The sequence below is a fragment of the Catharus ustulatus genome, chromosome 6, assembly GCF_009819885.2.
Source record: "Catharus ustulatus isolate bCatUst1 chromosome 6, bCatUst1.pri.v2, whole genome shotgun sequence".
Lineage (NCBI taxonomy): Eukaryota > Metazoa > Chordata > Aves > Passeriformes > Turdidae > Catharus > Catharus ustulatus.
Window position 1 is genome coordinate 37,923,020 of NC_046226.1, and position 21,939 is coordinate 37,944,958.

At 43.9% G+C, this 21,939-nt stretch overlaps 1 protein-coding gene across 5 annotated transcripts in view; it reads right to left on the minus strand.

Moving 5' to 3' along the window:
• MAPKBP1 (mitogen-activated protein kinase binding protein 1) overlaps positions 1-21,939 on the minus strand; it is a 101,676-nt gene that overhangs the window by 27,403 nt on the left and 52,334 nt on the right. For 4 of the 5 annotated variants that reach the window (XM_033062142.1, XM_033062141.1, XM_033062138.1 and 1 more), the window contains exons 4-20: positions 19,483-19,545; positions 18,879-18,936; positions 15,643-15,813; positions 13,389-13,526; positions 12,597-12,779; positions 12,000-12,017; positions 11,321-11,481; positions 10,745-10,934; positions 9,626-9,772; positions 8,559-8,743; positions 8,357-8,448; positions 7,867-7,992; positions 6,148-6,218; positions 5,578-5,699; positions 3,394-3,469; positions 818-929; positions 184-247 (exon numbers count right to left, since the gene is read on the minus strand). In XM_033062142.1, the coding sequence (XP_032918033.1) occupies positions 184-247; positions 818-929; positions 3,394-3,469; positions 5,578-5,699; positions 6,148-6,218; positions 7,867-7,992; positions 8,357-8,448; positions 8,559-8,743; positions 9,626-9,772; positions 10,745-10,934; positions 11,321-11,481; positions 12,000-12,017; positions 12,597-12,779; positions 13,389-13,526; positions 15,643-15,813; positions 18,879-18,936; positions 19,483-19,545 (1,977 nt within the window). The remainder of the gene's footprint in view (positions 1-183; positions 248-817; positions 930-3,393; positions 3,470-5,577; positions 5,700-6,147; positions 6,219-7,866; positions 7,993-8,356; positions 8,449-8,558; positions 8,744-9,625; positions 9,773-10,744; positions 10,935-11,320; positions 11,482-11,999; positions 12,018-12,596; positions 12,780-13,388; positions 13,527-15,642; positions 15,814-18,878; positions 18,937-19,482; positions 19,546-21,939) is intronic. The other variant, XM_033062140.1, reaches the window with a different exon arrangement.

Sequence of the window (21,939 nt, forward strand, 5' to 3'; positions counted from 1 at the left end):
GATAACATAAGCTCTGTGACCTTTGCCAAGAGCACACATTTAGGATCCAGAAAGCTCCGAGATTTATTTAGAATTCATAAAACGTCCCTAAAAAAACACCAAAAATTCTACCTTTCCTAAGGACATGTTACATCCAGAATGAGATGGCATGTGCCAGTATCACAAACTAGCAAAACCTCTTACCTGTCACCAGAAACAGAGATCAGATGTTTGCAGTCATTACTGAATTTCATCCCAGTTACAATCTCTGTGAGAAATAAAGCACAAAAAAACAAATAGTCCCTGGATTATTCAAATGGACAGAAGAGATCATTAGTCAAATAGCATGTCTGCACTCTTCACACTTCACAGACCAACATGCCCCAATTACCATAACTATTTAACCAAGAGCCTAAGTTTGACATGGAAAGGCAAAATATACAGCTAAATATCCATGTCAAAATATACATGAAGACTGATTTCTCTTTTTGCCTATAATGGAATAGATCCTGCATGGTAGAAGCTGAGGGTATATCATAATGAAACTTAATATACACTGAAAAACCAACAGACTACTTTATAGACTATTAGAAAAAGTGTAAATAAATACATTGCTTCACAGTGTGTGTGTGTGTGTGTGCACTTGTTCGCACAATGCAAAAACTGAACTTGCAATAAAATAAGCTATCACAACTTCATCCAACTACAATCTATTCAAAGATACCAATTAGGCAAACTTCAGTGGGGAGGAATCTTCAGAAAGCTTTGACTAGTATCAGACCCTACTATATAGTCATCAGCAGAAAAAAATGAATTTCCAGTAGTTTATAAGCCTTACCTGAGTGTCCATACATGGTTGCAACACACTCGCCAGAATAGAAATCAAAGATGGAGAGGTTCTTGTCAGAACAACTGGTTGCAATATAAAGACCAGAAGGATCTGTTTGCACCTGGTTTAGGAGACCAGAGGAATGCAAAGATCTGGTGAGAAACTACCTTCAAACTACATAAAAATAGTCCAGAATGCTCAAGATGGTCAGAAGGAAATGCAAGTAGCCCCCACAAGAGTCCAGTTGAGTACCAACCTATCCAGTATCCCAGGACAAACCTCCAACCTGACTAGACTTTTAAGACTGTCTCCAACCTAATCAGAGACTGAAGGTACTTAAATTAAATGCCTTCATGACTGTGAAGGCATTGCTACCAATGGACAGACTCCTACCTCTCTCCTACTTTATTTTAACCATTAGGGTCTTACTTTCTTCTATGTTAAAATCAAAACAAATCAAGAAACCCCCACCCCAAAACACACACACCATAAAAAAAGGGAAAAAAATCAGAGCTGACAGAGTTAAGTGAAATATTAAAGGATTCAAGTCTTCAGGAGTGAAAGCAAAAAAGAACTCAACACTGCCAAGAAACTGGTCTTTAATAATGATGCTGTCACATCTCCAGCATTTGCAACTCCCATTTTTCATCTATATTTATATTGCTTGTTTCTTCATATGCACCCATTTTTTGCTTTATCTTGGATCAAATACAAAATCCCCTGCAAATGCCTCACCAGGTTTAAAGCAGCACTACACAGCAAATACAGTTATTGTCATCAAATGTCCTGCTCTGTCCTTTACAGAATTTTAAGGAACTGAGAGGGTAAACTGTGTTTTTCAGGGGAGATATGGTATTTAAATAATGGTAATTCTTTTGGTTATGTTTATTTTATTGATGTTTGCTTCCAGTGTCACTGTTTGGGTTCTACTCATTAAACTGCGATGAGTATTATGATTTCAGAATAACATGCCAAGAAAGTTTAAATTCCAGAGACAACCATAAACCCTTGGTTACATAATTGTCTTAAAAATGAGCAAAGTAACAGTAAAAGTACTTGAGATTCCCCACTTGAGATACACATTTAAAAAAAAACACACAAAAAACCCATAAAGGATATTAAAATCAAGAAATCCAGCTCTCAGAACATTACATGGCTTTTTGTCTGAGAAAAAATCTAATTGAACATGCAAGTTTATTTGCAATTTAAAGTGTAGCTTCAATTTTTCATTTTCTTTACTCTGGTTTACAAAATACTTGTAGGAATTACAATAGGCAAAGAGAAAGAAGTTATCTCCGTAAAACAAAAGACCTCACACTGAACAAAACTGTTTGTTTTCCCCTCTTTTTTTACCCAGTTATTTACACCCATCAATAGTTTCAGCTAGAAGAGAATTGCAAGTATCATCTCTTCCTGCCTGACCAACTCAGAGTTGACCAGATTAAAGGTTGCTATTAAATGTATTGATCAAATGCATTTTCAACACTGTCAGGCTTGGGGCATTGACCACCTCTCCAGGACTCTTGTTCCAGTGTTTGACCAAACTCTCAGCAAAGAAATACTTGCTAATGTCCCCGTTGCAGCTTTGAACCAGTCTCATGTATCCTGTCACCGGATCCCAGTGCAAATCGCTCAGCACCTCCCCCTCTGTGCCTTCCCCAGGAAGCTGTAGAGAGCAATGCAGTCACCCTTCAGCCTCTTCCTCTCCAAACCAGATAAGCCCTAAATCCTCAGCTGCTCCTCATAGGACATTCCTTCCAGTCCCTAATAATAATACTGCTGACCTGTGCAGCAGCAGAAAATTATCAGTGAAAAAAAATACAATGAAGAAGCTCGTTTGGCAACTTCAGAGACATTTTGATTTTGTCAACTGGCTTTCCCTTTACAGACAAGAATGCAGTTCTTCACTCAACTGTGAATCTTGAACACACCTTATTTACCAAGGTAAGCCCTGAATAGTGGCAGAAGCAGGCATGCTACCCTGGCCCAAGGTCTGGATGCAGTCAGCAGGTAGAAAATTTAAACAGACTCTCTCTAAGCAGTACCAGGCTTGTCCAGAACTCCAAGACCTAGGCTCTTCAAATCCAATGCTATTTAATTTTATCAACTCAAAAAGTTTCCCTTCAAACTTGCCCTCTGAAACCCACTTCATAAACATTGATCAACAGGCATTTCCACTTTAAAAAACCAAACAAAACCAGTCCAAAAAGCCAGAATGAGCTCTGTGGAGTAGAAAGTTACAGGATTAAATTAAATTGATTAAATCATCTCCTGACAGATACTGGTGTAGTTTTACTTGTTTATAGCATGGTCCTGTGACTCACTTCAGAAATAGGACAGACAGAAAAATCATGGATCTGCTTCAGCATTCATTGACTCTTCCTGTTTTAGCCTAATGTATTAGCCAAATACATTACCACCCCTTAAGGGTAGAAGTAGGAGGAAGCAGCAGCAGGACAAAGGACAGAGTATGGAGCAAGTAAAAAAAAAAATACTGTATACAGATTTGTATTTCATTTTCTTGCCCCTGAGCTGCATTCAGAAAAGCTAAAATAAAAATTGAAAAAGGAAGGAAAACAGCTTACTTTGATAAGGGTGCCATCTTCACCTTGGGATCCCTTGTAAAGCTTCTTCTGCTTCCCACTGCTTATGTTGAAAACCCTGAGGGGATGACATAAGATTACATGGCTCATTGTGCCCAAGTACTACTCTGGGGCTGTTGTCACCAGGATCCTTTTCTCTCTCTCCCTGTTCCTCATTCCATATAAAATACAGGAAACAGGGCCAAGCCACAGGAAGTGGAGAAATTATCTCCATGAAATATTATCACCAGTCAGTAAAATGGTTCAAGAAAGAAACAACCTCAAAAATAATGCAGATGCAGATTATGTTAATTATATTGAGGCTTTATTTTCAAGCCAATAATCATTCAGTCCTCACTTCTGTAAAAATATGTGGACTCCTTCATAATAGAGCAAAGAATTAAGAGAGTAAGACACTTTATGTTAGAATATGAAACCAAATTACAACCAGTAGTGATATTTAAATATGACCAAAACTCTTAACATCTCACACAGCTACAATAGGAGACATACAGCTACAGAGATACTCCTTTGCTTTCAAGCAGACAGATTAGAGAAATGGATAAAATGGGAGCAGAGAATGGATTCCACTTCAATGATAGTCACATCTAGTTCAGTTTTAGGTTCCCACAGTCCCAGGTATTCCAGAGGACCTCACTAAATTTACCACACTGCAGAAGTTCTTGCCCCACAGTTCAATGACGGGGCAAGGAAGGCACACTTGCTCCCCCAGTAGAAAGCCTTTGCTCTGAAGAAACCAAGAGTCCCATGGGAATTACAGTAGTTTCACGAATACAAGCCGCACGGATTATAAGCCGCACCCCCGGTGCCTCGACAATGTTGCTGTCTTTGTCAATAGATAAGCCGCACCCCGAATATTAGCCGCACTTTCGTTCGTCGCGAGAATCCGTGCGCAGCTTTCACAAATTGGCCAATTAGTAAGAGGATCGCGGCATAGCGGGCTTTACTGGCTCGGGGCGGGGCCAGGCAGGCTCGGCCCGCTCATGGTTGCCGACGGGGCCGGGTGGCCCAGCTCAGCGCCACGGCTCGGCGGGGCTGGCCGGGTGGTGCTGCCGCCGCCGCCGGGCTCGCTGGCCCCCCTCTCCCGTCAGCACCGCCCCGCTGCCGCGTTCGCTCGCCCGGCTGGCAGGGCTGCCGCCGCCGGGCTCGCCGTCCGCCCCGCTGCCGCTTTCGCTCGCCCCGCGCCGCGCCTCGCGAGCGCCGCGCCCGCCCCGCGGCGCTTTAGCGGCTCGCGGCGGCGCTTTAGCGGCTCGCGGCGGCGCCTTCGCGGCTCGCGGCGGCGCCTTAGCGGCTCGCGGCGGCGCTTTCGCGGCTCGCGGCGGCGCCTTCGCGGCTCGCGGCGGCGCCTTAGCGGCTCGCGGCGGCGCTTTCGCGGTGAGCGGCGGCGCCTTAGCGGCTCGCGGCGGCGCTTTCGCGGTGAGCGGCGGCGCTTTCGCGAGCGGCGGCGCCTTCGCTCGCCGGGTGGCGCTTTCGTGAGCGCCGCTTTCGCTCGCCCCGCCGGCAGGGCTGCCGCCGCCGCCACCAGGCTCGCCGGCCGCCCCCTCCCGTCTGCACCGCCGCCGCGTTTCCTCGCCCTGGCCGGCACTGCAGGCCCCCGCACCGCCGGGCTCCCCCATGCTGCTGGCCCCGATTATGCTGGGCTTCCCCCGCTGCCAGGCAGCCCCACCCGCCGGCCTTCCTGCTTCTGCCATGCTCCCCCTGCACTGCTAGCCCCAGTTCTCCCGGGCTCCCCCGCCCTGCTGGCTCAGGCTCTGCCGCCCGCCCCCGACACTGCTGGCCCCGCCTCTGCCAGGCTTTCCCACCTCTGCCGGGGCCGGCCGGGCTCCAGCTTGGCTTGGGGCTGCCGCGGGCTCTCACTTCCGTGTTGGCAGCTTTTAGAATTTTGTTAATAGATTAGCCGCCCCGGAATATTAGCCGCACTTCCGGGTTTCCACCAAAATTTTGGTCAAATTGGTGCGGCTTGTATTCGTGAAATTACTGTACATATTTTCACAGCTTTTTATCAATGAGGGGAAAGGCAGAGTTCAACCTCACAGTGCCTCAGATTTGTCTGAAAACAAAGAACTTAGAAGAACTTGTATCAAAGAACTTAGAAGAATAATGACAGAGATAGGGCTGCCTTGTTTATGACTGCAAAAATATTTTCAAGATGAGAAGGAAACTAACCTGATGTTACGATCCTGGCATCCAATAGCTGCGTATTTCCAGCTGGGGTCCACATCCATGTCATAAAGAGTGGTCTTCCTAACAATGTGATGTGTTCGGGTAAACTGGACCCCTTCTCCTGTCTAAATAGATGAGTAAAAATTGTGTCAAAATCAAGTAGTTAATCCCTTACTAAAAACAAGTAAATACAGACAAGTCTTCTCACACAGCCAACACAATACAATCCTTCCCAGGGAGCTGCTGGAAACAGATGGGACTGGAAGCACAAGAAACTCTTCCTTCCAGCCCATGCTCTTTCATGAGTCCTCACAATAGCTCTGGCAGTGAAAAAAAATCAGATATCCTAACAGTTCTCTATTTCACATCTTGCTGTGAGAGGTCAGGCTGGGAGTAGCTGCATGCTTCACAGAACTAGTTCTCTGAATGTAATCTCTTCTATCGAGTCAGTGGGAAGCACTGAGGCTGAAATAGCAACAAGCTCGTACAGAAACACTGATATCATTCTTTGAAGTAACTCCTTTGTGAAGAGATTATAAATTAGAAGTGTACAAAAAGTTGTGATAAGGCTACCTTCTGTGCAGTGCGGAAATAGATGCTCTTGTCTGCCCCACAGCTTATCATTCTCACTTTCCCATCGTTGGCTGGAATAAGAAGGCAGGAGACAAAAGATAAACACATGTACAAGGTGGAGGAAGTGTTGCAATTTATACCACTGCTCATTTATTCCAGTTCTGATTAGCTAAGACTGACTCCTCCCCAAGCAGCAAAACAGAAGCCCCTTCTCAGGGGCAGTATTTGTTTTTCATGCTCAGAGTGCAGGAGGCTTTAAACACAGGCTTTTCAGAACGGATCAGGACGTAGTTCTGTCTTCTCCCTTACCAATATGCTCATATCTCTGTGTGCCACAGCACTCTGTGACAACATGGCACACGCACACTCAGCAGAAGCTGAAAACAGGCAATAGGCAGTTTTCAGAGCTTAGAGTTGAACACATGTTTTTGCTGCCCTTTCTTACTGCAGGGTCAGGCTTCCCTTCTTCTCTGAGGATTCTTCTGTAACCAAGCAACTCCTTCAGCAAACCAACACCTGATAAAACTCCAAGTAATGACAATGCATCCAACATCACATGGGCCCTTGAACTGCACCCACTTAGAGCATTGCCAGTACTGGTTGATAGACCAGCACAAAGCCAGGCTGTCAGGCCTTGAAATCACTTCCCTCATCTCCCAGAAGTTCAGCTGGCTGCATTCAAGACCAGTTCACTGATACGACAGATCTGTCAGAGAAACTTTTGCTGGCCTTGGAGCTATTCCATGAAAAAAAAACTTGACAAACCACACAGTTGCTTTGGGGAGCCCCTGCTATGAAGCTTCCGTGAACCCCTTCCCTTGGGAGCAGTTTTCAAGCTGAGGTTCTCATCCTTGAACCCCAACTGAGCTACACTGCAGCAGCATTGCAGCCACACCTGTGCCTGGACACATACCCCACTGATCCAAATCCTGACCTAACCCATGGACTCACCTTCCTGATCCAAACTCCATCTTGCCTTGCTAGTATGGACTTGCTTGGCAGGCACTGAACTGTAGCTGACCCTGACCATTCCAGACTGATCAAGACCTTGAATTGCTTGAATCCATAGTCTTATCACTATGGATTTGTCTGGTGACCTGGACTACTGGCTGTATCCAGACTTGATCTGCTCCTGTTCATGTCCTGTGGTACTTTCCCATGGCCAGTGGAAAAGGCCACTACCATTGCCTGCCTTCCTGTCACTCTTGGCTACTGGCTTTCCTTGACAGAGCAGCCAGCTCTTGCTATTCCCAACTGGTGTCTGACCACAGGTAGCAATTGAGTGCTGGGGACAAAACATTACCAGGAATGCAAAGCCTTACAGTGGTTTACAATCACAAATTTACTTTTCCCAAAACATTTTTGTGTATGTTTTGGGATTTTTTTGGACAATGACTGGTCAGAGTTCTCCTAAATTATTTCTCTCTGAAATTAGTTAGAGGGAGTAAATAATTACAGAAAACAGTTTTCCGAAGTAATGCTGAGGACTTCAATCAGAAGAGGTTTTCTTAGGAGGGAGGAAGTAGAGGAAATGAAAGTAAAACAAGAAAAGAAGACAAATATCACCTTCTGTTAAGACTGCAACTGAAAAAGATGACCAAACACCCAGCTGCAAATTCAAATTGACCTAGTCCAGTATTTGAGTAGATAAAATTACAGCCACAAGGGAACAACAGCAGTGCTCAAATCCAGCTTTGGAGGGATGGCATGATTTGCTACCTGCAAACTTCACTGCAGTGATGGAAGAAGAATGTTCATCCAGGGTTTGCTGCAGGCTATAGTCCTTCCCAGCATCCAAGACATGAATCAATCTATCCCGACTGGCTGAGGCTAAGAGCTTTAAACCTGCCAGAAAGTGAAAAAGGCTGCAAGATCATGACTTAAAAAGTAATTTTCAAAACAGCTTCCCAAGTCTTCTTAGGGACAAAACATCATACTGTAGTTAACTGCATAGATGGACACAGAGTAAAATACCTGAATTTGCATTATAATAATTAACAGAACAAGTTTCAATCTCAACATAGAATATTCCAATAAAAAGTAAGAGAAAGAAGACTTTTTCAAAGCCTAGCTCTACTGGCCCAACACTAGAAGTCTGCTCTGAAATCCAGGAGTAGCTCAGCATGACAATTCTAACATACAGTTGGATATTCTGACTTGCTCACCATTACATGCATAGGCAAAGAGGAAGTAGCTCAATTGCATTTACCTGTGTCAGGTTTGGAGTATTCCAGACATAGGATCTCAGAGTCATGGGCTTCCACCTTCAGCATTTCCTTCAGAGACTGCAACTCATATATTCTAGGACATAACATGGCTTATTTCAGTATGTTTAATAAAATTAGCAAGACCTGGTTATTTTCTCATGCCTGATCAGACTGCAATCTGCATAAGAAGCTTTATAGGATTACCTGAGAGTGCCTATCCTGTCCCCCGAGGCCAGGTGCTCCCCACTGGGACTCACACAGACAGTGCGTATCCCCACCTTCGTATCCAGCACTTGTGCATCAGCTTTCTCTGCACTTCCTGCTGAGTTGTAATCAGTGTCCAGAAGTACCTGAGTGTTGTCATCTACATAGATGATTTTCATCAAGTCCTGGGGACACAATACACCCAGAAATATTTACTGGTTACAAAATCTTAAAGCAAAGAATCTTCTTTAGAAACTGAGCTCCTGGCCAATATAAACATTTTATTGGCAACAATGCTGTAATTGGTAGGACCTTTTAGTTAGGAGCAAGCACTAAGCCCCTTCAGATTGTAGGATGAAGTTTCACAGCTGTGTTTCACAAGCACCCCTTCCAAAAGATTCAAGCTAGAAACTAACATCATCTCCTGCACTACTGACAAGATCTGGGATTAGGAATTACAACATATTGGGGCACACAGCAGGAATATGAAAGACTTCTACAGATCATCTAAGTCAGCCTTCTGAGTACTGACAAAAAAGCAAGAATTTTTTCCACCTGATTCCTGAGGTCAGGGCTGCTGTGTCCAGAGATCTTCAAACTTATATGAGAACAGAAACAAATGTCCATATGTCATCACTGTTCTGTATGAATAGCTTCCCTCTTATATAGATGAGGTGCAAATTTTTCATTTAATTTCCCAAACTTCTGCTTCATTTAATGCACCTTTTCCAAACAAATCTTAAAAGTGGTTACACATCAGAGGGATGCAGTTAAAGAGAACCAACTTTCCTGAAACAAATGGCCCTTATGGAAGAGACTAAGCTTGATGAATCTTTGGGTAGTTTATGAAAACAGCAATAGTCCCCAGGACCATTTCAGACAACCTGTTCTTTCACCCAGTACTCCTTTTGCATTTCTTCAGGTTCATACATTTAACCAGATTTGTGCTCAGTTTACAGAAATCTGTGTTGACTAGGAGATCCAAAGAAATTTGGGCCTTAACTTGGCAATCTGTGTGTGAAGAGCAACCCCAAGGACAAGGAGGCGATCCAAACCTAGGATCTTACATTGCTGAGGATGTTGCGGTGCAGGGCTGTGCCGTGGATGTTGGAGCTTTCAGTGTTCCACAGACGAATGGTGTTGTCAGAAGAGCAGGTGATGAAAGAACCAGGGGGGAGGCAGGGCTGATTGTTGTCCTTCACCTCTGGATACATCTAAGGGCAAGTAAAATCAACCCCTGAATAATATCATCTGGCACCCTGGACACTGGCAGCAAGTTTCAAAACAAAATGAGACAAAAATGGTGTCCTCTCTGTCTTCTAAAGGTGGGAGCCAGACACTGCTGGCAAAAAAACTACTTGCAGACCAGAGCTTCGTACTGACTTCAAACAAATGTTCACTGAGCTTCCCTCATCACAGAAAACCTCCTTAAGAAGCATGACGCAAACCAGCATCCTTTGTTTCTAACAGTTCAAAGAGAGCACCTCAAATCCCACACAATGACCATGCAATAACCACCTTGCACTGTTTGCAACATTCATCTACTACTGTCTGTTTATAATTCAAAAGGAAAGGGTGCAATGCAATTAATAAATAATAGCAGAGTTCGCAACCTTTTTCCACTTTCTTTCCAGTTTCCCCTCTCCTTACCACTGTTAGACATATTTCAACATATTAATAACACCATTGTTTCCCATACTTCCTTTCCTTCTGTCTGTCCCTCTGAGGGAAGCCAACTAGACAGATGGCAAGATGACAGACACTTGAGAGGCTATTTTCACATCTTCAGGTGAATATGTTAAGAAGGACCAGAGTTCAGATTATATCACTTATTTCATGGTTTTCACTTTGAAGCACTTGCTTACCACGCATCTCAATTTTTTTGACATCAGCAATAAACTCTTGTGTGTTTTCTAGAGGATGTTCTGTATTCAGCTGTGTTCAATTATGCACCTTCTCCCACCTCTCACCTTTTAAGGGTGAGATTTTTTTCCCAGTAGCACCACACATTTGGTCAGCCACTGCAGTGCAGCCAAAGACCTGTTCCCAGGTCCAGTAGCACACTAACCACAAGTGAAAACCTCTTTCCCTCTACAGTAAGCATTTGCATTCAAATTTGGCAGCTCATCTGATGTCTTTTTCAGCTGCAACTCACAATCCAACACCTGTGTCTGCAGACAACATACCTCAATGTTCCACACACAGGAAGAGTGATACAAAGCAGAGTACACCTTGCCCACTTTCTTCGGATCTTTGACATCCCACACATACAGGCTGTGGTCATTGTATACACAGGAAAGCCACTGGTTGGTGGGGTCAAAGGTCAAGGCAATTGTGTCTGGATACTTTGCATCAGCCACACCAGAGAAAAGACGGCTGCAAAACAGAGAACAACAGTCTGGTTAACTAATGTTCTCTAGGAGCTGGGGCAATGCTCGAACAGGACAGCTCAGATGCTCCATGGGATGCTGTTGAGATGAACAATGTACTGTGGCATCTACAGGTAGAGAGAGTAGTTGGCCAGGAAGACCTGTCTCTTGGACAACTGGAGTCCCACAAGAAGCCTGAAAGTCCCACAGCAAAAGTCTTTCTCCTTGCCATCCAACTGTAATCCAGTCCTACGGGACAAGCCTGCAACACATTAGAGAGATCTGCAACAGGTTGCCAATTTTAATCCATAAAAAGAGCACACTCCAGATGGCAAAGGTCTGGGGAACAGACCCCCAAGCCTCCCTTGCTCCCCTCCACCTTCTCCACAGTACCTGGCCTCAGTCACACTTGCGATGTCAGTTCCCAGGAAGTGGGGCTTGGGCAGAGTCGTGACAAAGTGAAGGTTCAGAGGATTAAAAATCCGCACAGTGCCGTCAGCGCAGCCACAGAAGATGTAGTCATGATTCACAGAGATGCAGTTTGCCACAGTGGTCTGAGGAGGACACAGCACATGAGACAGCAAATGAGAAATGTCCTCTCACATCAAAGGTCACCAGACACATGACAGGGAGAACAGCGAATTGACAGACAAAGGAGTCATGGTCAGAAGAGCTATAGTGAAGTCGAGCCCTGGGAGCAAGGAAAAGCCATTTTTCATTTCTGAAGAACTTCCCAGCCAAGGTCCACTGCAGATCCCAAGCAGTTAGAAAAAAGCTCAGCTTCTCTGCCACCCGCTATGATGGGAGGTCAGCAGAACTACACATTTGCTCCAGCTGAGCTCTACTCCGAACATTGCTTTTATTTCTGTGACATTCAACAACCCTGGCAGGCAAGCAGAACCTTACCCTGTATTAGCACAACAACACATTACCTGTCAGGAGGGGATAAGAAACAAAACAAAATGGATTTTCTTCCCCTCCCTTTGGGATCTGTACAAGTGGCAGAAAATGGTACAAAATGAAGTGTGGTGAAAAGGGGATGAGTTCAACGCAAAAAGTTTTTTCAACTTACTGTGAAGCTGTCTGTATTCTGAGCAAGAGTGAAAGGCAGATTTTAGAGAGGAAAGGAAAGGAAAGAAAAGAGGAATTTCACTTGAGTGAAAACGTGGACTGACTTTTTACCTTGATTTTAACACACTGGATCCTTTCAGGTGGGCATGTTACATTCAATTGAAAGGAAAACAAATGTGATCAAATTCTTAACTATGGGCCAGCCTGGGGGTTTAGAATAGCCAAATCAACTAGCACCTTGGGAACCTGCATTTGAGATGCACAAGCCAAGTAAAACACTGCAGAAGCCAGAATCCTTCTAAAACTCCTACTTGCCCCAGCCAAGCCAGGAGGGGCTATACAGGAGCTGCCACAAGGACATTGCTTTGCCAGTAGAGCAGTCACTGTAATGCTGAGGCGTGAGAATGAAAGAGCCTCAATGATCAATAAAATCCCTTTGCCAAGAAACAATGCTATTTTTGCCCAGCCTTCTAGAGTAAATCACAGGGTTGCAGAGGCACAATTATTTTCACTGCTGGTGGTCAACTTGTACCTCTGACTGCCCTTATTACTTGTTGTTCCTGCTCTGCTTGAGCAGAATAGGAGGATGTAAACTTACCCTCAGCTCCACCCATTTGTCTAGCAGCCTTTTTTCATTGAATTCACAGAGCAGGCCTGAGGATGTGATACAGAAAGTGCTGTCAGCTTTTTTGCCCCTTCCACAAGCCACGTCCGCAAAGAAGTTGTTCCTCAGTTCTCCAAGCAATCCTGAGCGACCCAGCAAGGGGACTGTGGCATTGACCTATAAACAGAAAACAGCTTGCTACAAATACAGCAAGGCACTTCAGGCAGACTGATTTTTCAGAACAGCAACCCCTGAGTACCAAGGTGATTCAAAGTAAGAACTGCCAACAACCTACAAGGAGAGGTTTTACTTGCTGTTCATGTTTACTGCTGTTCATGAACACACAGAAAAATCACTATAGGTGGATTCTACCTCCCAGAGAATAATAAAACAACTAGAAGTTTAAACACTTTGGTTGATGCTTCAAAATTACAGTCACAACCTTTTGAGATGCTCATACTAATGTCAAATAGCTCTTCTCACCCCTGGGCTTCAACGAGTTAAATGATTGCAGCTCTTTTCTAGTTTATTTGTCCTTCAGTATATGTGACTACTAAAGAACAAGTATGCTGCTATGCAACTCCAGGAGCAATGTCCCTACCTCAGCACAAGACAAGCTTTTGGTGCTCTCTGCCCATGAGACTTGAGAGCCAGGGGTGGAAGGTTATCCTTGCATCTCAGAAAATAAAAAAGTTCCCACTTTGCACAGCTCATTGGGGCAAAATCCACCCTGCTCTGAGACAGAAATGCTTGCTTACAGGTTGGCCTTGATGCACTTTCTCTCACCTTGGAGGTTTTGCTGTCATCCAGGTACCAGAACTTGATATGTCGATTTCCAGCAGTGACAAAGTAACTGCAGTCCTCCGAGAATGACACCGCTGTCACTTTACTTGAGACTTTGTTGGCTGCCACTACGATGTTTTTCTGGAAACATAATTGTTTAGTTTGCTTAATTTCTTTGCTCAGAAGCAAAGGAAACTAATTTCAATTACAGGCACATATCCAGTACAAGTAGTGCAGCAGGGAAAAGATGAAGCCCAAACTATTCCCCATTCACCTCCGTACACAACTTCCCCAGCATTAGCTGGGAACATTGATTTGGCAGACAGTATAATTCACATTTATATTAAATTCCTCTTCCCCATTAACTATGATCAGGAACAAATCAGCAGGCACTAGTGCCTGCAGGAACTTGGTGTCTGAGCCATGACAAACATGTTGGTTGCACAATCATCAGGAGCTCAGAGCAAAACCATTTCCCTTCCTAAACAGCAAATACAGATGTAGGTCAGCACAGGGAATAACTCTCCCTGCCCCCAGGCAGCAATGAGGGCATTGCACGCAAGATAGGGAACAGGTATTTTTCACTGAGAAAACCGTACTGGTTCTTCCACAGATTATTCCTTCTCCTTAAATACATTATCAAAAGACTCAAAATACACAAAGATCATCCTTGTACTGGAAGAGAAAAAGCAAAATCTGTTATACCTCAAATGTACACCTCACAATGTCAAAGTTTGGGAAAAGGGGAAGAAGATGCAGAGACAGAAAACAGGATGGACACTGCTCAAGCAGAATGGTCAGATAGCAGGAGGAGGTCCCTGTTCACAGCATCATTGCTCAGTTTTCATCTCCCTGCCTTTCCCCAGTTAGAAGTGAGAATAAAAAAATTCTGCTTTGTCTGTTGTGGGTTTTCAAGCATGCAGCACATGGCTGACAACAGTGCACCCCTTGTCATTCTTGCTGTGTTTCCTTTACCCTTCCTTTCAGGGATTCAGCTGCTCCCAGTCTTCCAGACACAATGCCCTCAGCACACAAACCACTACACTCTGAGGGCCCCACTGGACTGTGTGCTGGTATAGAACTGAAGAAAGCAGCACAAGGGGAGTCTCTACTGCTGCACCATCACCATGGAGGATCCTCCAATCCAGAATGAAGGAAAGGCAAGTGGGACAGCAATTATCACAACTTCTTCCATGACAGTGCACAGAGAAAAGCTTAGGACCCTTACAGACTTCTGGATCATTGTTGTGGTGCTTTATGGAAGGAAGGGAATCCTACAGACAACATGGATTTTCTTTTCCATCACAGTCAAATGACTAGGTCTAGCAGTCAGGAAAAATGGGAAATTCAAAGCAGCAGCACAGAGCACAGAAGGGTTGTGGTTAAAAGTGCAGGAAAATGCTTCAGGAGATTTGTATTCTCAGTCTTTATTGACTTTATTCAGGTAAAGTATCTCTAGTTTTGGTGTCCAGCCTGCAAAGTAAAGGTCAGTTAGACCTCCCATCAAAGTCAGGAGCATAAACTTAGAGTGTGTGTTCTTCAGAAAGGAAGAGTCAGACAGTCTTTACCTCAGAAGTTCTCATGTCCACAATTATACAGTGAACAGAAAAACCAGGATTAGCTTATTTTATGTTTATTTTCTTATCTAAAAAAACAAATGCTTAAATGTTTACTAGAGGATAAGACACAGGCTTTGTTTCTACCAAGTGTTACCTCAATACAGTGACAGGCAGAGTGACTTCCATCAGCTTTTACCCATTATGAATTCCCTATGTTCCCCTTCTCACCCATCAAGCATGGGATCAGAGTATCACAAACTCTGACATTAAAAAAAATCAAAACAAGCCAAGAGCATCCACCACAATACAAAAGAAAACTCTGGCTGATGAGAGCTTCCTTCCTTAACCTCATAAATTAGTTTTTAATAAGCCTCTAAAAAAGCACAATGGTTTGGCAAGATTTCAAAGTCCAGGCTTTTCTGGCTGGACAGTAAAATGTAACACATCTCCAAGCATAAAGAATATCCCTTCATGGAAATGGCTTAGATCATCCCTGAGGAACCATAGCTTTCTCTCTTGTCCAAATTTGTTTGTCTGTCTGCACAAATGTACAACCAAAAAATAACCACAGAATTTAAAAACAAGCAAATAAACAAACAAACAAAAAAACCAGAAATCAAGATGGAACTGAAATAGACTGGAAGCTCTTTTTGATTTAGTAACACCATGCAGTCCACCCAACCTCCTTGAAATCTTACCTTCCATGACCACACGTTGACAATCATGTCATGCTGGTACCCCACTGACACAATGTACTTGGAGCTGGGGGAGAAGGCCACACAGGCCACACCGTACTTGTGCTCCTGGAGCTCTGCCACCTGGGTTCGCTCAGCCACATCCCACACCCGAACTGCTGGCATGTGTCCACTCTGGAAAGTACAAGAACAGACACAGAACAGGAGGTGTAATCCTGAAATCAGTTCTAACAGATTCGAGTATATAAATGTGCAGGAGCTTGGAAAAAGATGTCTAGATGGTGCATTCACAATAGGTTTAGCAGCACCTTTGATTCTTTAAAGCCCAGGTTGAGACCAACAACCTAAGAAGTATATGCATTTCAACAGCTGTGCAAATTAGTACCACCTCCCCTGCCATAAACCTCTTCTTATGCTACTCACAAAATGCTAGTCCTTATTCTAGCCAGGAACTAGAACAATATTTCTGATGCATATCCCAGGTCTTTGTAACAGGAACTTAAAGCCTGCTTGTGAAAAGGATTATGATAGATTGCTATCTTAGACTCAGTGAACAAAAAGCCCTTACATCCTCTGCTGCTAACACAACACATACATCTGGGATACCAAGTCAGGTCATGCCATACACAAACATTACATGGCTATTATGGGAACTCTCACACACCATCTGAGGGAAGCTTCTGAAGGACTTGCAGCAACATTTCTGTCACAAGGTAACACACGGATGCATTCTGCCCAAAAGAGTGTGGGCAGGGTAATGTTAAAGTAAAAGACATGGCTGGAACAGAGCCTCTGGTTTAACGTTTGCTCTCCAGAGAAACAGAAATGTCAATTCAGCACTTTCTGCCAGACAAATCTACTCTTTTGTTTAATTGTTTGTTATTAAGCCAAATTAAAACAAGGCGCACAAGATGAGCTGAAACGCTGGTCAAAAAATGTGCTTGATGGGCAAATCTTACTCAAGTAACTGCTCATGATTTCACATTGAAGTCTGTCAAAACAGTAGCTTGTAAGATAACATATCCATGGCAACATGGCAGAATGGTACCTTTTTGATTGGTTTTAAGTTAGTCATTTGATTGCGTGGGAGAGGCAAGTCTCATCACAAGTAAAAGTCAAAGCTTAAAATTGTGCATGTTTTAATTGCCTTGCTCAAAAGCTCTGCTAAGTAACTGCTTGTGGCCTGGAAAAATGCCATGGTCAGATTTAACTGCAGTTGGTACAGTTCTCCCTCCTGCAACACAGAACTCGGGTCTCAAGGTGGTTGGTAAGATGTTACAGCAAGCTCAATCAGCTGCTCTTCAAAACAATTGCTATACTTAAACAAATACATACATATAAATATTTCCCATTAACTTAGCATACACCCCAGGACCTTATCAAACTGAATTTGCATTTCATCTTTTAAGAAATGCTCACCAAAAGGCAGCTCTGTGTGACCGCCATGAACAAGGGCTCTACACCTCCATGGGGAGAAATAAAAAATAATAATTAAAAAAGAAAAAAAAATAGTTTTCTTATGAATTTGAAATATGTAAAAGACATTTAATATGTATGGCAGCCAAGGACTAACCTCCATGCTCTCTTCCCTGAAAAGCCAGCCATGCAGAAAACTAAGGTGTTATTTGGCAGAATTAGCATAATGCAGCTGCAAGGGAGCTTGACAAAGTGAACTTAGAAAGCATTTCTCTGTGGGGCAGGGGTTGAACTAAGACACGACTGCTGACACCAGCAGGGGACACTGCTACACTAAGCAATAATTCAAATGTCAGACACGTGGGAGGATACTGAAAAAAAGAAATGGTTTTACAACAGAGCAAGAGAAGACATGTTTTGCAACAAGGGGGGAAAAAAACAAGAAAAAAAACCAACACAAAAAATCCCCAAAAACCCCCAAGCAAGAACAACAACAAAACCCCTACAAAGCTCAAGTATAACTGGAACAGCTTTTTTTTTTTTAATCATTTTAATTTGCTATTTACCCCAATGAATCTTCAAACACAAAAGTTTGTTAGTAAGAAAAGTACCCACTTCATTTTTCACCATTTTTCTCTCCCCACATGAAAAGAGCCAAGCACCAGAATTAAAAAAAAATAAAAGGAAAATAAACATACCAGAATCATCAGAACTGAACACTATGGAGAAAATATATATGCTACCTGTATTAGAATTTTAATATAAAGGAGTTTTATTTAACTGAGATTTCTAGAAGGCAGGGAGGTATTAATACATATTACAGCCACAAAGCCTTTTGTTTTCACTAAAAAACTAATGACAACATCTAATAAAGGAAAATTAATGTTAACTTTCTTTGTGTTGTGGTAGCTTCCATCCAAAAAAACCCACTTTTGTTTTTACCCTCATTCTGATCCATAGAGGCCCAGCTTTGGAGCCACCTGGGGACATAACAGCTGCCATCATGGTGACCACACCACAGACCTCTGGAGTGAAAAGTCTCCACCTTGACAGCTCCAGCACAGATCAGTGACACACTTCTCCTCCCTGTGGCTGAGGCTCAGGAGACCTGTCTCATACACGCTCCCTCCCCATCTCTTACAGAGGCACAAGGACTAGTGGAAAACTGCCATTAACCACACACAAGAGCAAACTGAGCCCAACCATACAGAGATCAGCATTTCTGTGGATTTTTAACATCCAGCAATTCCAGCCTCATGACACACCCCATGTCTTGAACTTCTAATGCAGAACAGGCACACAGTATACTCATCCTTATTTCCCTTTGGGCATGCTGGGAAAGAGGAAGCAATTGTTGCCCCCAGCCAAACAAACAATGCCAAACCAAAGGCACCAGCATCTTCTGTAACTATTCCTAAAACTCCACTCCAGGTGCACTTCTCATTTTTCCCACAACACTGTTTCTGGCTTGCGTTACTTCCTGAAATCCTAAAGAGACAATGCTAAACTCAGGCCAAGATTCAGGACAATCCAAGTACTCTTCATTTATGCTACAGTAGAATGATGCTGTGTGTCCTTTTGCTTATTTTCACTCTACCTTCAGCCCACAGATGCCACCCCAGAAGACCCATCCCCTAAGCTGATGTGTTGAAAAACTCCCAGCAGGAGCAACAAGTGCCACCCATAAGACAGCAGATCCACTGCACAGTGAGGCAACACTGAAACTCACTTCTCTGTGTGAAAACAGCCTGTTTCTTTTAAGCCACTCTTCCCTGCTTCAAAATGCGATGGATAAGGTGCACCCTCTCTCCTCTCACACTTACCTCTCCTGTAACCAAATATTTTCCATCTGGAGAGAAAGCAAGTGCTGTAATTGTTTTCCTAAAACAGAGAAAATAACACTGAGAAACTTTTCTAACATGTGACTTCATTTCAATACATCATGACTGGGGAATAGGTTGGGACGAGCTGAAAAAATGCTGAAGTCACTCATAATAGCATGACATAATGGTTTTGCTTTGCCATGGGGATTCCTTGCTGCCCAACTCTCAAACAGAAGCAGAAAAGTTCATCACTGCACCTTTACCCCAGGTGCAGGATCATGTCACACTGCTGGCTTCAATAATGAGGTCATCGTTTTAGGTGGAGAAAAAAAAAAGTCAGATACCATGGAGCTGTAGTGAGATCCCCTCCATGTCATGACCATTAGCAGTTTCTCTTGAGATCACAATGTTTACGAGGTGGTACTTTGTCAGCAATAGCACCTCATCTGAGAAGGAGCTGGAGTTAAAGCAGGCAACCTGTCCCCAAGGCAACTCTAACCAGGGGATTTAGCCTGGAGCAGCAGCAGCTCCTGCACTTCAGTCAAGCCATAAAAGTCTTCAATTCACCTTACTGAAAGCAAGTCCAGCTTAAAGTTTTACTCACCTGGAGCTGTTTAGAATATGGTGCTGCTTATTTTTTCTAGGGTTGAAGAGCACAACAACACATCTAGATGGAGGAAACAGAAAAAGAGATTACATCACCACATGCATAAAGACAACCAAAGAGCTATCCCTGCTGAAACCAAAAAAAAAAGGGGAAAAAAAAAGGCAGCAAAGTAGTCCCAAAAAGCTGTTTTATCCCCTAATCTCAGACTGAGGTTAACTGAGAAAACACAAAGCAAAGGAGCAGTCCAGAGGAAAATCGTAAGTCTCTCCTATGTTGAGGAATACCATTTGCTAGTGCCATAAATAATTACCTTTCCACACTCCAGGAACCCTGAACCAAATTGTACAAGCTGGTCAGAAAGGCTGGCCATGAAAGCTTGTGTGAAGTCCTAATGGGTTGTGTTCCCTGCCATAAAAGTGACCCTGTATACCAGGCACTAAACCAGTGTGTCTGGTGTAAGAGTAAGAAGGTAAGGAAGAAGGAAAGAGGGGCTCTTCTGGAAAAGATTTCATGGGGGATGAAGGGGAATTAGAGGCACTAAATTTCTGTGTCTGACCTTAACAATAGACAGGACAGAAACTACTGAGTATAGCACAAGAAGTGATTAACTGGTTGAGAAGCGAGACACGATGCCAAAAAACTACTGACCTAAGAAGTCTATCTGCATAAACAACTTGCACAGGGGCCCTACAGATATCTCTCAGCAAGATGAACTGCTAAAGCAAGCAATATTAAGCACCTGGTAAGCAATATAATCACCTCCACTGGGAGCAAAACACCTCTGTTGCTGACTGGGGGTGGGGGGGGGTAAGGAAGGAGAAGAGATCCCATTCCCACTATTCTCGTACACAGCACATTGCCTCCGTGCCTCAGACCACCACAACTAGACCGACAGGAGTCACAGGTACTGCACCCTTCCCCACTCTCACTAACACCCTATACACTATTTTTAAATCTTCATGTAACAGCATTTGTCTTGCAGCAGAGCACAGTAACAACCAGTAACAGAACATGCTGTTAAGAGAATAAAAAGATAGAGTAACAATTGCTTTGATGACCTGATGCCCTATTTTTCACTTCACCTCTAAAATAGAAACTGTGGGTTTTGCTTTTCCCTCTTCAAGAATACACTGCTGGAGTTTGGAGAGTCCCAGCTCCTCCTTTGCTGCAGCGTTGGGGGAGCACTGCAGAACGTCCCTGCTCTGCTGCCAGCAGCCTTTGCTGCACTGAGGATTTCACTCACATCACCATCGTGCTGGGGCTTGCTTGCAACACATGCCTGGCTACAGACATCAAGGATGCACAGGAGAAGTAGAGGAGTTGGCCTGGAGTACAGGAGTAGAGCAGTTGGCCTGAAACAGCCAAGCAGAAAGGCAAAAAGCTGAGGCATCACAGCAAACCACTGCAGAACCTCACCTACAGACCCCAACAACATTTCAAGACAGGTGGCGTGCACTCATGCACAGGACCAAGCACAGCTTGGCACCACACTGCCTAGAACAAGAGCGCATCCTTCCAGGCCCCTCTCCACATCCCCAGCAGCAGGCAGGGCCGGGAGTGCTACAGGCATAACTCAGGGCTGACAGGATCCTGCAATGTCTCTGGCATCTCCTCACCTAGCCCCGGCAGCTGACCTTTCCCTTGGTGTGACCAGGCTACACTGCCAGGAGCGTCAATTTTGAAATGGAGAAGAGGGCAAAAAAGAGGAGTGACACACCAATACCTTGAGCTGAGACTCCTCGGCTGAACCTGCCACATTCCATTAACATTGCTAGCTCAAAGCCAGCATCCAAACACCAAGAATGCACAGGATATGCCCTCCCCTCCTTTAGACTACTCAATCTCCAGCCATGCCATTTCACACACCCCTATCCCTGAAGGCCAAAGTAATGAAGACACCAAACTTTCTTGACAGTTAAAAGGCAGATAGCCATGGTTGGAGATGTAACCTTGTGGAAGAGCAGAGAAAGTGTAGGTAAGTAGTTTGTTCAGACCAGATCTGATCCTTTTGCACCTTTTGCCCTGGGGAACCAAACTGGAGAGTTTTAAGTCAAAGCTATGCTACATATTTCTGAGGGATTAGTGCAAAGAAGCAGGTGGTTTGTGATCCATTAGCACGTCAGGGAAGGTTAAGCCTTGCAAATCACAAGATATGAAATAGGAAGCTACCAGATGTGAAAACCTATCTAATCTTGAGCCTCCAGCTAATCAGAAAAGCAAAGCAAAACCCCATTATGTGGAGTTGGATAGGGTTAATGGACCAAAATCCTGCAGAGTTAAAACAAGGATGAATTATGCTTAAAATAAACTTCAAGAAACCAGAAAGAATAAAAGGAAGACATGAAATCTTGGCAAAGACTTTCCTATGCAGCTCTTTAATTTAAGTTTCTGTTTTATTGTAAGGAACTCAGCAGCGAAACAGGACTTCAGAGAAGTGAACACAGTTTTAAAAAC